Below are 15332 nucleotides of genomic sequence, written 5' to 3'. Positions count from 1 at the left end.
TACTATCAAACAAATCAAGACAATAAGAATAGTTCTTTTTGAAAAGAATAATATAAGAATTAACTATTTGTAAATCAAGCTTTCAATTAGATTTTTTAATAGCAAAGTTTTTTATAATAACAAAAACTTTATTATTAATTTCGAAATTGATAATTTATTTATACCTATCAATATCTCTTTTTTTTTGTTTTAAAACTTAAAAATAATTTCTTTAATTACTTTTTAAACTTTATATATTCTAAATACAAAAACTTATACTTTTTTTTAAAAAAGTTTCTCTTGAATCATAAAAACAATAAAAAATCTATTCTAATCAAAAAAGATAACAAATCTATACCCATTCTAAAACTTAAAGAAGGATATTCCTAGATTTTTGTATAGAAAAATAAATTGAATATAATCTATAATATACAAAAGCTTTAATCAATTATTCTAATAATAATTAATATAAGAATATAAATATTAATTCAGATACTAATTTATAATCTTTATTTAATCATCTATTTGAGAATAATATACTATAGAAAGTTTCAATTTGATATTCAAAATCCAAATAAATTCTTTTTAAAAGAGAGATATAAATTAAAAGCCTTTATTAAAAATTATAATCTTTAAAGTACCTTTTCATTAATAAATATTATTTAAATATATTATTACCATATTCCTAATATTAATAATCTTATAGCATAATATAAAAATAGATTATTTCAATAATTTATCTACTATCATAAAAACATTGTTGTAATCAAACTTGTTAATAGGAAATGTTTTGAAATCTATGAATACATTTACCCAGAATCTTAAAAATACAAATAATAATTATAGAAATCCTAATATCTTATCTTTAGGAATATAAAAGTTATAATAAATAATATAGTTATTGATATACTAATTAATGAATTCTAATATATTCTTTCAGAAATATCTTTTTCTAAAGATTAATTTGATCTTAGTTTTTCTAGAATATACTAAAAAGATTTGAATATAGACTTATTTTATAAAATTAATATATAAATGATTTATATTAAGAATAATAAAATGGTTTTTATATAAAACAAGACTATTTCTTATAAAGTATCCTTTCTTTAAGTAGATTACTAAATTACATTCTACTTATAAAAAAAAATAATTTTGGTTAACTATCAAAATTTTGTTTATCAAATTCATATCCTTAATATTAATAACTAACAATTCTGATACCTTCTCTCTCTCTATACTAAGTTTATTAATAATTCTTTTATTAAGAACTATATCTAATAGAAAAGTTTAAATATATTATTCCAATTATTTAAAATCTTAATCTACAGTATCTTATTCTCTATAATTTAAGGTATTTGTAATAATATTACTAACCCCTAACTAATATATAATCTCGAACCAGAAATTTAATAGAATTTCAGTTTATTCTATTTATCTCTAATTCAAAGTCTTTTTTGTTATAAAATATTCTAGTACCTTATAATTAGTATAAATTTTAATACAATAAAGCAAAGTAGTACATTCAGTATACTATATCTTGAATACTTTCATAATAATAAATATCTCTTTATTAAAGATAATATAGTTTATCTCAATTAGAAATATAATCTTAATAAAAAAGGCTATAGGGTACTATTAGCTATCTTTTTGAAGCTAGGAAAAGACTCTATTGACTATTTTATTAAAGATATTAGTTTCAATTATAGTCTGTTTCTCAATATAATAATATCTTAGTATAGGGGCATTCATCAAATATCTTTTTAATTCCTTGAAACTAATATTACAATTATTATTCTATAAAAACTTGATATCCTTTTTTATTAATTGAATAAGAAATTTAGTAATTCTATCGAAATCTTGAATAAATCAATAATAAAAGTTATAGAATCTGAAGAAGGATTGTATTCCTTGAACATTAATTAATAGCTTTTATTCTTTAATAATCTCAATCTTTTCAGAATTAACTTCTACACCATTGATATTGATAATGAAATCTAGATATTTGATCTTAGTAACTCCAAATTTGTACTTATTTATATTAATCTAAAAACTAGTTTTTTGTAAGTAATTGAGGATTTGAATAATATATCACTTATATTCTTTTTTGTTCTCCAAATAAATGAGAATATTATCTAAATAAACAATACAAGTAATATCAAGGAAATCGAACAGAATATCATTTATATATCTTTGATAAATAGCTAGATTATTTATTAAATCAAATAATAAGACTTTATACTTATATATTCTATATTATATGCGAAATATAATAAGATCTTTGGAATCAGAATACATTCGGATTCAATAAAAAGCTTAATGAATATCAAATTTGATAAAGATTTTAGCTTTAGAGATATAAACTAATATCTTGTTAATAAGTAGTAAAAGGTATTTGTTTTTTTTAATAATAATATTGAGATATTAATAATCTATACAGAATTATAGCTCTCTATTAGGCTTTATTACAAATAGAATTAATGCAATGAATAAAAAGAAACTGATTTTTATAAAATCTTTTTTTAAGTTATCCATAATATATTCTTTAATAATTAAAAGTTCTTTAATTGATATATTATAGATTAAACTTATTTTTAAAATTGTATCTTTTAGTATTTCAATATAGTAATTATAAGAAGTATATTCAAGTAATTTATTAAATCTGATTTTGGAGAAGATATCAATCCAGTTATAATAAATAATGAGAATCCGAGAACGAAGTTCTTTGAATTTGACAGATTCTATATTTCCTATATAATCTTTAAGAATATTATTGATTTTATATATACTAATATCAAAAACCATATTATTGTAATAATAAGTATATATTTTAAAAGCTTTAGTAATAATAATAGTGATATTCATTGAGTTATATAGAAAAGATTTAAAAGGATTAGAGTTAATAAGAATATAATTGAGAATAGTAGTTTTAGTGTCTACAGAGAGAATTAAGATATCCTTTTTGATATCTTCAAAAGGAACTGAAATTTCTTCGTTCTTATATTATTCAATCAATCTTTCCATTTTTCTAAGATTATCTCTAATATCCCAATTATATCAATTAGTGAATTTGGTTTAGAATATAAAAAAGAGATTAATGAAATTGATATTAAAGAATTGATTTCTTCAATTAATATTTACTTAATGCTTTTTATAACCACAAACTTCAAGATTTCTCAAAGAATTACAAAGGATATTGATTCCACTAAAGAAACTAAGTATAACTAATAGATTAATAGGTTAAATAAAAGTGTGATTATAGAATCGAAAAATAATATTATAAGATTAAAGCTATCTATTACCTAGAATTACATCTCTTTTTATATCAATCAATAAAAATAATATTTAAATAAAAATTCTACTATTTAGTTATAAGATTAGACATATAGTTTAAATAATAAAGGCCTCTGACTGTTTATTATAACCTTAAATATTAATATAATAGTTTAAGATAAATATAAAGATACTTATATATTTGAAAATTTATTATGTAAATTAAGCATTAATAAAAAAATAAATATTAATACTAATATCCATTAATATATAATAATGAACTTAGAAGCTATAGGTTTATAAATAATAAATAATAATAAAGCTATTATTTTCTATAAAATTTCTAAAATCAATATTCTTTATATATTGAAATCCTTAATAAGAGATTTTGCTAAGAATTAATCTTTTCCCAATTCACATAAATCAATATCGGAGATTGAATCCATTTCTAATTGATTCAGATTAATAAAAATATTTTCTTACATCTTATTAATTTCTTGAATCTTCATTGGATATATATAGTTTTTTATTCAATTAGAGGCTCTGTAAGTATAACATTTTCTAGAGTTTTTTAGAAAATAAGATTTTCGATTAAATAGAACCCTAAGGGTAATAAAGGGTTCTCGAGTAGATCCAAAAATAGTAGACTTTTCTTGACTAAACACTTTATTTGGTTTTAAAGATTTCGAAAATAATTTCTCTAAGTGTTAGAATAAGGTCTACTTTGAAATTAACAGATTCCTTTAATAAATAGTATATATCCTTATATCTATATTAATCAAATATGTAATATATATTTGGAAATTAGAGTAGCTATTTATAATAGTTAATATAATATTTTTGAAAGGAAAGAATATTTTAATAATTAATTCCCTATAAAGATTCCTTTTAAACTAATTCGATTCTACCACCAGCTTTAAGAATTAAATATAGAATTAATAAAATATAGAAAATTCCATTCTTAGATTTCTAAGTTCCTTAATTACTAATTCCAAATAATTGAATACTAAATATATACCTTTAAGGTAATTAAGGATATTATTAGAGATTCAGAAATCTTTGTATAATATTTTAAATTTTAAATGCCTTTATATTTCATTAATAGTTTATCAAAAGATTATTTTTATTTACAAATCTTTATTCAAATAATAATTAATATTATTCAAGAGTTTATTTTTAATAAATAATCTCTATATTTCGAATATAGGATTAATCCTATTATCTAAGGGTTTTAAATCTTTTACCTTAGTACTCAATTTAGCTTTGCTGGTTAGGGAGACTATAAAGCCATTATATATCTCAATTAAAAAAATAATTCCTATAGGATTTTTGAAGATATCTTTTTACTATAAATAGAATCCTAATAGATTCAATTTCATAACCCATCCAATTATTACTTATATACAATAATAGCTTTTATTATACATTCTTGATTTTAGTATCTCCCAAATACTATTTATTATAATTATATTGTTAGCATTTATAATATTCATAATATCTTATCTTAATAAACCGAAAGATAGGAAAACAAAAGGATCAAATTAATTGAGTTCTATTTCTTTGTTTTTAATATTTAAGATACTATTAAATTCTTATTGTAATTACTAATTTGGATTCAGATTTTCATTAAAAGTTTGGTTTTGTAATAATTAAATTCTATAAGAAAACATTTTATATCAAAAAAAACAAAAAGAATTTTGTTTTTTAAATATAAAAGGTTTCTACTTCTTCATTTAATAATCTTAAGAATATAACTTAAGCATAGTATCTTTTTTATTTAGAAATTCGAAAGTATAATACATTTAGGAATTTAAAAAAAATATATAATATAAATTAATATTCTATCTTTTATAAATAATTCAATAACTCAGATAAATATAACTATAAATAGATATTCTGTTTTTTATAAAGATATAAAGAGTTTGTTATAATATAATAACAACAAAATCAAGTCATAATAATAAAATGAATCAATTATTATAACTAAAGAATAATAAACTATTATATAAAGAATAAACCTGTAAAAGGCTTTTATAGGCCTAAAGGAAATTAGAAGGGAATCAAGAGGGGACCAAAGCGAAGCGAGATTTGCCCTGCCAGGTGGGGCAAATGGATGACTAATCTAGGCCTGAGGCCGGATCGTCACATTCTATGCCTTTGCAGAAACGCTCGAGCCCCGGACCTATGTAAGTTACAATATCCACCTTTCCAGGGACCTCTCAAAGGTCTTTGACCTCATTGGCCCTTAAGCCTTGGCTACATTCCAATCCAATCAATATCCCCAGATTTTATATTATCCAACCGAGTCCGATGCCCGAGGTATGTTCTGGTTATTTAATTCCCCGCGCGTGCGGGAATGGGATGAGATGGGATGATTACTGTATTTGGTGATATGCTGGAATTTAATTAAATTCATGTGACTAGAACTAGGGACTTGAAACTGGGAATTGGTGGCTTCTTGTGGTGGAAATGCGGGTGCGGGTTGGGATTTTGTATTTACATTTATGAAGTTGTATCTGTTTGTGAATTCTTGGAATCTCTCTTTCGATTTTGCATCTCATATACCATATTTCCTGCTAACACCTTGCATATATTGCTGTGTTTCTGATCTTGTTGCCTTGGATATCTACACCATAACAGTATACATATTTCCCCCAACCCACCCCGCAATCATTTGAACAGCCCTCCTCGTCTTAACCTTCCGAAATTAAAATGCCACTACCACCACAAACACCAATTATCATTGGCGTCGGCGATGTGATAAATCGTTCCCTGCAGGTTGAAGATGCGATTGAGCCGTTAGGACTTATGTTGCAATCTCTCGAGAAATCATTTTCAGATACCGGTATTTCCCATGATCGGGAGAAATTGGGAATATTGAAAGGAAGTGTGGATGATGTGAGAGTGGTAAGGAATTGGACATGGCCGTATGTGGATGTGTGTCAGAGTGTGTTGGATGGGATTCTGGGTGGGGGAAAGGGAGGGAGTGATAATTTGGGAAAGGAGGTGTATAAAGAGGAATCGGAACACGGGGGGAATTCGCCGGTGAAGATGTTGGATGAAGCGTGTCAGAGAGTGGGGAGGGGAGAATCGAAGGTAGCGGTTGTGGTTGGGGGAGAGGCGTTGGGAAGTTGTGAGTTTTTTTTCTTTTTCTTTTTCGTTTGGGCTTTCAAACTATTTTGGATGTTGGTAATGCGGATTGAGATGGATCCGAGTTGAGGAAGGGTATTGGTGTGATGATCTGGAGACGATGGAAATGAGGCACGGTGGGGAGACTGAGCAGGAAGCGAGGATGAGGAAAAAAGGAAAAGGGGGGGAGATGTGCGCACAGCACTACAACAAGCGATATCAATTGGGGTAAAATTATCTCTCAAGTGAGACGTGAGAAGATATCATCAAGCGGTAATACACGCTGATGTCGATAGAGCACACAGCATGAGAGGAGAGGCAATGATCCATAGCGAGGACGAAACCCAGTTTATAGGGGCACCCGGATTTGAAAAGGGAACTCATTACCAAGCATTTACTAATGGTTCTCATGAGCGTAGTGATTGCATCCGCATCAAAGACCGGTACATACCCCTCGCACTGGACACCGCCAGCCGGCGACCCAAGAAAGATTTTGGCTTTACCGAAAGGAGTTGAGAGTATGTATTATCTTTCCTTATTCTTCCGAACTGGGAATTATACGATGTTGCCCCTGGGGCTCCTTGGTTTGCTTCCCGTTTTGAACGCAAGGCGATAAAAGAAGATATCAGTCGAGATACAGGAGCATTAATATAGGTCCAATGTAAAGTCCAGCGACTTTTACGTTTGTAGAATATTGATTCCGACGAGCACGCACGACTGCGAAGAGATGATCGCGAAGAGGATTTGAATGAAGTTGAGGAAGATTTTGTATGATCTCGCACACAGTCAATCGCTTTATGAATACTCAGTGCTACAGATCACCGCTCTAAACTCTAAACTCATCTCATTCATCTGCTTCCTAAGAATCCTTACCTATGACTGATGCACCTCCCTTAGCACTAGGAACAATCCATCAAATCGGGCTCCCAATACACATCTACCCGCTGTACGAAAATGCATTTCGAGCCCATCGTCACCAATCCCAAGTAGATAACAATGCTGAATCTGCAAAATTATATGCCCAATTTGCTGCTGTGGCAGCTGGGAATGAATGTGCTTGGAATAGGGAATCTGCAGGAAAGTTAAGCGAGGAGAGCATTGGAAAGGTAGGGAAGGGGAATAGGATGATTTGTTGGCCATGTGAGTTACGCTTTTGGTAGTTGGAGAAGTAAACGGGAGATGAGATGAATGAACGTGTTAATGGATGTTATAGATCCCCTTCTAATGAATGCATTCAACAACGTCAATATGGCCGCAAGTTGCATCATTACTTCTGTTTCTTTGGCGACCGAGCTGGGGATTCCAGAAGATAGATGGATATATCCATTAGGTGGTGCTGGGATGCGTGAGGAGGATAATTGTATGCTACCTATCCGCTTTGTTTTGCAGTGATTGCCAAAGCGAAATAAACCAAGACAAAAAGCTAATAGAAACAGTCTGGGAAAGACCAAACTTCCATTCTAGTGAAGCTTTAGAAACATCACTCGATTCGGCATTGGATGTTTCGGGATTAGAGACGAAGGATGTAGATATTTTTGATTTTTATTCGTGGGTACAGCTTAATAGCGTCGGCGGGGGAACATGTTTGGTTAAATCGAGCATAGAACATTCAACTGACGAAAATTATAGGTGCTTTCCCATAGTCCCGAAATTGGCAGCTCATCACTTGAAGATTCCTTTTTTGGATCCTCCAAGACCAATTACTTTGTTGGGAGGATTGACCTCTTTTGGTGGTGCTGGGAATAATTATAGTCTACATGTATGCATTTCCAAGTTTTGGGGGGTCTCCTAAACAGTAGACGCTTTCGTCGCACACAAAGCACTATTGTCAAGCTTCATGAGTCTTTCGTGCCATTGAGTATGAACTAACAAATTGCAGGCCGTCACTGAAATGACGCGGCAACTCCGTAGCAAAAGAGGTCAAGTCTTTAATCACAAGAATTCTAGAGTTTTAAACGGTCTCATTTTAGCAAATGGAGGAGTATTGACATATCAGCATGTCGTATGTCTATCCACACAACCAAGAAGCGACGGAAAGGGATATCAGGATGGAAATGCTTGCCCAAATCTTGTACAGAGTGCTACTAGTCATGATGACAATGGCTTCGAGATTGTTGGTCCGGAAGGAGCCAAGAAAGGACTATGGGAAGGCATAATTGAGGTGAGAATTACAATTCTCTTGAAAGGAAAACCTCCACTGGCAGATGTCGAAAGAATCTGGGATAATCATGATTAAGTAGAAGAGGTTTGATCTGCAGCTAACAATTTCGCAGACATATACAGTACAATTTTCAAGGAAGAATGAGCCTCAAACTGGATTTGTAGTCGGGAGATTGAAGCAGACAGGAAAGAGATTTTTAGCAAATGTTGCAGATGACAAAACATTGGGTAAGTTGGTTAAGGAAAGCGAAAAGGAGATAATTGGGAAGAGGGGCTGGGTATGGAAGGAAGAGGGCGGAAAGAGAAATTTGTTTGGGTTTGAGCGAGGAACTAATCTGTGATCGGAGCCATTGAGAAGATAGAATACTGTGGAAGAGAAATGAGGGAAGACGTTTTTGATTTTGATTCGAGGATGAAGTTAGATTGTGATGGTGCTGTAAAGTCGTTAAATGGTCCGGGAAGATGAGTCGTGGAGATTCATAATTGCGATACGGGGGTGAGAGTGATTGGACGTTCCATAAAGATAAGCCTCCGGGTTCTCAAAGTAGAAACAATTTGAGGACTCAAGAAGATGAATTTTAGACATTCGGGATATTCCCAGAAGGAGAGCAGTGGTAGAAATCCGTACACTCCGTAATCAAGAGAATCTCGATGATATCCGCGGATATTGCATTATATGCCAAGCATTGACTGAGATTGAGGACTCGGGAGTCACTGGCGTCGTGTTTACTTGAAGCTATCATGAAGTCATCTGGACTCGGAAACCCGAATGTGGCGTCAGACTAGCTTTGTACTCATAAATAAAGGAGGATTCTTGGCTATACCCTTTGCCGACTACCGGGAAACCATATTTATGAGGATCTGATAAGGCTGTCGTGGAGTGGTTCGGAGTTGGATCCAAACCTGTCAAGCTAATTTTGTGCTCAGATAGCATGAGATGATCCTGGTCTGACCTGCTTCATGTAGCCCTTATCGACGAGGATCTCGATGCATATCCGAAGATATGGTATCATACGCTCTTGATACTCATATGGTGTACCAGAATCGCCCATGTCAGCTTTCTTCTGAGCCTATCTTAATTCATTTAGAATTGGACCCGAACCTGTCAAACCAGTTTCGTGCTCTCAAGTATGGATCAGAGATCCTGGATTGTGCTCTTCAACGCAGTGTCTAGCTCCCGCGTCCAAGGAGGATCTCGATGAAAGATATCTACAAATCTGATAACCTTGCCGGTCGCCAACCACCAGAGGAGAGTGACAAACGCTTTGGATTGGTTTTCCCTTGAAGCTATCGTGAAATCATTCCGTCTCGGATAAGATCCATTTGTCAAACCAGTTTGGTGTTCAATTTAAGACAGATAACGCGGGGCTGTACTCCTCCGCAAAGATATTCGGCACTTGGTACCCTATCCACGGATATTATCTAGATTTGAATCAGATATGGATATTGAGATCGGCGAAGTAATGAGGGGAAATCACGTGGATATATGACCTCAACCCCCTTGAGCTCTCACAGAGCTGGTAAAATATATGCGTGTAAACAGTCTTTTGACGTCGTATTTCATCGTGACACTAGTACGAGAATGACAGAAAATGGTTGGTTTTGTATCACTGCGCACTATGTATATATACATGTCTGATACACCAGATATCTTGACAAAATCCCGAGATACTCATTCGTACAACCTTTGGAGAATTACTCCGATACATGGGCCCCTGATCTGTATCTGCATATATCGATCATGTCACCAAACCACTACCACATTACCACCATTTTATCATCATCCAAAGAAATACGACATAATCTGATCTCGATGATGTTATTGGTATGTGACATTACCCTATAGTATTGAAGCATTGCCATGCAAATTAAATGGCAACTGCCTTGATGATGAACGATTCGTCGGACTTGAGGAATTTCTCTCTGTTTGTACCTGATTATGGTAGAAAGTCCAAGGAGAATGAATTGATAGTTGGAAGTGTTTGTTTCCTGTCAAGAAAAGGAATGAACCAAAGCTAAAATTAACCTCATCGTCGACTGAGCTTTTCAAGTAGCATCTATTAGAAATTGAGTATATCTTCATGTTGCAATTTGAAACTTCATATAAGTTATAACGTGGTTTATCAGTGCGTGGCCCACTTCAAAAATACACCAAAATTGAGCTTTTTTTAATAATCATATTTTAATAACCAATCATTATTCTCTTGATAGAAAATAATATTAAATAATAATTAAAATTCAGTCTTTTGAATATATAGTTTTAATATAAATTTTCTTATTATATTCTAAGAAAAGTAGAAATTGTCACGATTTTCGGTTACAAAAAAACTATTTCTATAATAACTCTTATATTAATTCGAATTTTTAAAAAGAGATTAGATTTTTATAATACAATTATGATTAAATTTTATTTATTCAGATTTTAAAAGATTTAATAAATAAATAAAGAAAGTGCACGGTTACGCACAGACGAATTTTGTATGTAAAATGAGGTGGGCCACCCACTGATATGGGCCACGCACTGATAAACCACGTTATATATATACGCACGTACTCGTAGTTATGTATGAAATCACCCCACCTTCCGAAAACAATCACTTGCACTGATATTCATCCTCACACTTCACTTCACCTTCACCCAAATTAGAAGGCACGGACTTGACCCCGCTACATCCGCCGATACGCTAAAACCTTCCCTCGTTACCTCACAATTCGGTATCGTCGTATCTTAATTCATTTGTACTCCAGTACATCTAAAAACATCCTGGATATCCAAACATCCATCAATTCAGAGTACAATCCAGTCGACAATATCGAGAATTCTTCGTGCCACTCGGTCAAATCAGAAATATTTGACATAACATAGCAATATATATCTTTCTTGGACCCCAACTGTTCACGGTACCATCTCAATAGCTCCTCCTTCCGACTCCTCAGATTTGTATCCTCACAAGGTACGTAGTAGTGAACTCGTGGTGGTTGAATCGAACCTACATGTGCGACGGCTTCTTGTTGATTTTCAATGATTCTAATTCACTCACAGATAGTATTTTCATATATATACTCGTTACCTTTCCACCATCTGCAACTTTCAATACATCCATAGTTACCTCCTCATCTACAATCTCCTCCAACTTTGAAATCAAATTTATAACCCGACGATTCCTCGGCACATTCGAGAGTCAGAAAGATGGGAAGCGCAGCAGCAAATCTGCTTGGCAGACAATTGAAAGAAATACAAAAAGCAAAGGATTTACCGGGCATCAGCTGTGGACTTGTGAAGGATAACATTTTTGAGTGGGATGTTATGCTCATGTTGAGTGACGAGTGTAAATACTATGGCGGTATGCTCTATAACCCACCTTCACTGAAGTCTTTCGCATCTCATACTAACAATGATTTCTAGGAGGCAACTGGCGCTGTCTTCTCTCTTTTCCCGAAAACTATCCACATGCACCTCCGACGCTTACCTTTTGCGACCCAATTCCATTCCATCCAAATATCTACGCGGATACAGGTGTTCTCTGTATATCCATTTTACATCCATCGGGAACAGATGACTTTGGATACGAGGACGCAAGCGAACGATGGACACCAATTCAAACACCGGAAACTATCTTACTAAGCGTGGTCAGTCTTATGAATGATCCAAATGATAGTAGTCCAGCAAATGTGGACGCGGCAAAGATGTGGAGGGAAGCACAAGCAAATCCCAAGGGCAAAGAGATGAGAGAGTGGAAATCGAGATGCAGGGCATTAGTCAGACAGAGCTTGGGGGACTAATGCGGAACGTTTTCTTCCTTTTTGAGGAGATGATTGGTTACAATTTGAGTTAACAATGTTGTTGGAAGATTGACATCTGAAAGTCTAGGAGGAAGTCACTTGTCTATTCAGGAGTTTCATCTACGATTGTAGCACAGCGTGAGGTTTGATGTTGATTGGGGCGTTGCATGCCACATACTTTTCTTGAGAACAAGACATAGCGCAATGGGACGCAGAGCGTATAATATCCAAATATTTTTGAGAAGTTCAGAAATTTATACCCGTAACTTATCACTGGTACTGGGAATGAGGAAAAATCAAGTTTATCATGCTCCTTTGAGTCAGAATTACCGATTGGTGTGTAGCATATTTTGTTGTTCATGCCTGCATACATGACACCAGATATTGATGACTCGGCGATCTTCGATATTTTGGACTCAAATTCAATTGATAAGAATTGCTACGAAATAACCCCGGATCCTTTCAGTCAACATTCCACACTTTAAAGCCTGCACAAGTCCCAAACCGTCAACTAGAAGAATTTCTTAGGAGAATCGATTTGTAGTGGTGCCAGTGTCAACAGTGCTTAGGTTCACTCCTTTGCTCGAAGAGTAATGTTGAATCAAAACATTTTCGGTAGCCGATAATTGTAGGGCAAGATGCTCTATCGTTGCAAGGAGTGGATTGGATGTATTATCCACCATGAAGCCCGAATCGCAATGTCTTATGTCTAGAATGGATTTTCTTGGAAAAGGATAATTAGAAGTGGAAGCCGAAGATCAGTACTGAGTATTATATGATCGACACTTGACAGTGGTTCATATTAAAGTGTCTGTCTTCTTCGTTAGATCTACAATGACAACCACGACCAAGGTTGACTCGGATGTATTTCCACACCTTCGCAACCAGAAAAACTCATCAATCTCCTTTAATGTTATGTAAAGTCTCATAGTTCATAGGTCTGTTTAGTTAGTCTCTCATGAAAAGGTACCCTAATTATCTGACAAGTCGTCATTATCATTCACATTCAGCGTTTCTATCTTCAAGTCGAATCCAAGTTCTATCGGATCCTCTAGTTTTCTTGAATTCTGGGATACAGAGAGATCCAATCACATCACATAGAGTATCAAATTACCCAAGAAACGATCTAATTGCTCTAGCTTCAAATAGTTGTATCTTGGCGTTGAATATTCCACAAAGTAGGCAGTATACTACCAACATGGTGTCCTCGAAATGGGTGATGTGATTGAGCGAATGTTGTCACTCGACCAGACTAAAAAAAGCTTAATTTAGGGCTGCATGAACGAATCCGTACAACCTATAAATACTTTGGCAGGCTCCTCTTAATGCATACCACTGCAGATTATACAACTTCGAAAAAACTAGCATTTTTTGTGTTTATACAATAGAAGAACAGTTATCATATTGTCTCAATCACCATACACCGTCTCGGTCATCGCATACAATTTGAATCCTTACCTACCACTTCGACCGTTCGAAGAATCTATAACACATATTCTCTCTACACTCCCGTCTACATCATCAACTCCCAACAAGATGTCTTCACGAAACCCACCACTCCATCTCCTCAAACTCCCCACCGAAATCCGTGATAAAATATTCGAATACGTTCTCCTCGAGCATCCAGAATGGAGCATCATGATGTGTACTACTGATGGCAGACACAAACACATGCATTACATCGATCCCAAAATCAAGAAGCTAATCCCCCGCTCCAAAGCCGTACCTCAAGTTCAAGTTCTCCGTATCTGCAAGCAAATCTGTAGCGAATACGGGCAGGTAATTTGGAAAAACCGAAGCTTCGCGTGGACTGATAGTTCGCTCTTCGTGGAGGCTTCCAGGTTTTCACGATGGAGGTTTTTTCTCGACACCGTCGATAACATCACGAGTGTGGAGCTTTTCCTTGACTTCACGAGGAGCGATCTATACCTTAAAACCTGGTCGCAGCCATGGTACACACCTAAACATGATTCGGATGCTTTTGGTCGGTATACGAGTACATGGAAAGCTTTGAGACAAGTGAAGCTGCATCTTTTCGGCAGTCGTCTTGAAACTCTAAGGACACGGGGGTTTGTGTATGGAATTCGATCAAATAGACATGGCTTCATGTCGCCGGGCGATGAATTGAATTCTGTGGATTGTTATAGAGGGTTTGTCACGGTTCTGAAATCATTGCGTAGTGCTGTTGGCAATATTGCGTTTCCTCATAAGATCAGACGAGCAGACGGTCGAGTAGAGAAGCTCACACAGATACTGGATTTGGGCTTGAAGTGGAATGACTATCCCGATGAATACCACAAGAAGAATTGGGCTGTACTCACCGCCATCTTGAAAGCCTGCAATGCTGCTTTTGAAGGTGGAGAGATATGGCTTGATGGTATTGTGTGTTGGAAAGATAATGTTGAGCAAGCGTGTATGAAATCAATTGAGGACGTGAGATTGTGTCAGCGAATGATGATCAGTGCTTGATTAGGAGGTTCGGAATTCTATAGAAAGTCTAACGTTGCATATTTGTTATTTGCTAATATCAATTTTCTAACCAGATATCCACCAGCGCCCGTATGGTTTACACTCCCAATTGCTCATCGGAGCCCTTTCGAGTAGAATTTCGAGCTCGACGTGAAGGCCTAATTCCCACGAAGAAGAACGCACAAGAACCTAAGCGCAAAGAGAAGAAGTACAGCGGGAATGGTTTCAAATTCGAATCGGAGTTTATATATCGAATAAAAACAAGAAAGGATATGAACACTTCAATCTTAGGCCCGTGACTTGCTTGGAGGAAGCAAAGAATTGTATTAGTCCTATAATTGTAGTCATAATGAAGAGTATATATACAACACAACTACATCTACATGATAATAAGAACTATCTGCTCCACCCCTTTATAGATAACTGGCCCTCATCAGTATTCCCTTTAAATCAACATCATACATACAGTAAGGTATTATAACAACCCGATTGTTTTACATTACGTAAAACTGTAGAGGCACTGTCGATTGGGGTCCTATGAG

At 33.9% G+C, this 15332-nt stretch overlaps 3 protein-coding genes across 3 annotated transcripts; all 3 read left to right on the top strand.

The window, feature by feature from the left end:
- Positions 1 to 5961: 5961 nt before the first annotated feature.
- On the top strand, positions 5962 to 8879 carry Bfra_004012 (putative acetyl- acetyltransferase protein; the record flags this gene model as incomplete). The annotated part of the gene is made up of 7 exons (XM_037334418.1): positions 5962 to 6382; positions 6798 to 6896; positions 7276 to 7518; positions 7592 to 7738; positions 7815 to 8137; positions 8258 to 8539; positions 8652 to 8879. 7 exons carry the CDS (start codon positions 5962 to 5964, stop codon positions 8877 to 8879), a joined length of 1743 nt encoding a protein of 580 aa, XP_037194505.1.
- Positions 8880 to 11728: 2849 nt separating this feature from the next.
- Positions 11729 to 12321, top strand: Bfra_004011 (putative ubiquitin-conjugating enzyme e2 protein; the record flags this gene model as incomplete). The annotated part of the gene is made up of 2 exons (XM_037334417.1): positions 11729 to 11882; positions 11945 to 12321. The coding sequence occupies 2 exons, from the start codon at positions 11729 to 11731 to the stop codon at positions 12319 to 12321; spliced, it is 531 nt and encodes a 176-aa protein (XP_037194504.1).
- Positions 12322 to 13857: 1536 nt separating this feature from the next.
- Bfra_004010 (uncharacterized protein) lies at positions 13858 to 15089 on the top strand (the record flags this gene model as incomplete). The annotated part of the gene is made up of 2 exons (XM_037334416.1): positions 13858 to 14754; positions 14865 to 15089. 2 exons carry the CDS (start codon positions 13858 to 13860, stop codon positions 15087 to 15089), a joined length of 1122 nt encoding a protein of 373 aa, XP_037194503.1.
- Between the last annotated feature and the right edge of the window lie 243 nt (positions 15090 to 15332).

This window comes from Botrytis fragariae, assembly GCF_013461495.1.
Source record: "Botrytis fragariae strain BVB16 chromosome Unknown tig00000045, whole genome shotgun sequence".
NCBI lineage: Eukaryota > Fungi > Ascomycota > Leotiomycetes > Helotiales > Sclerotiniaceae > Botrytis > Botrytis fragariae.
The sequence above is the reverse complement of the archived record's forward strand: the minus strand, read 5'-3'. Positions and strand labels throughout refer to the sequence as shown.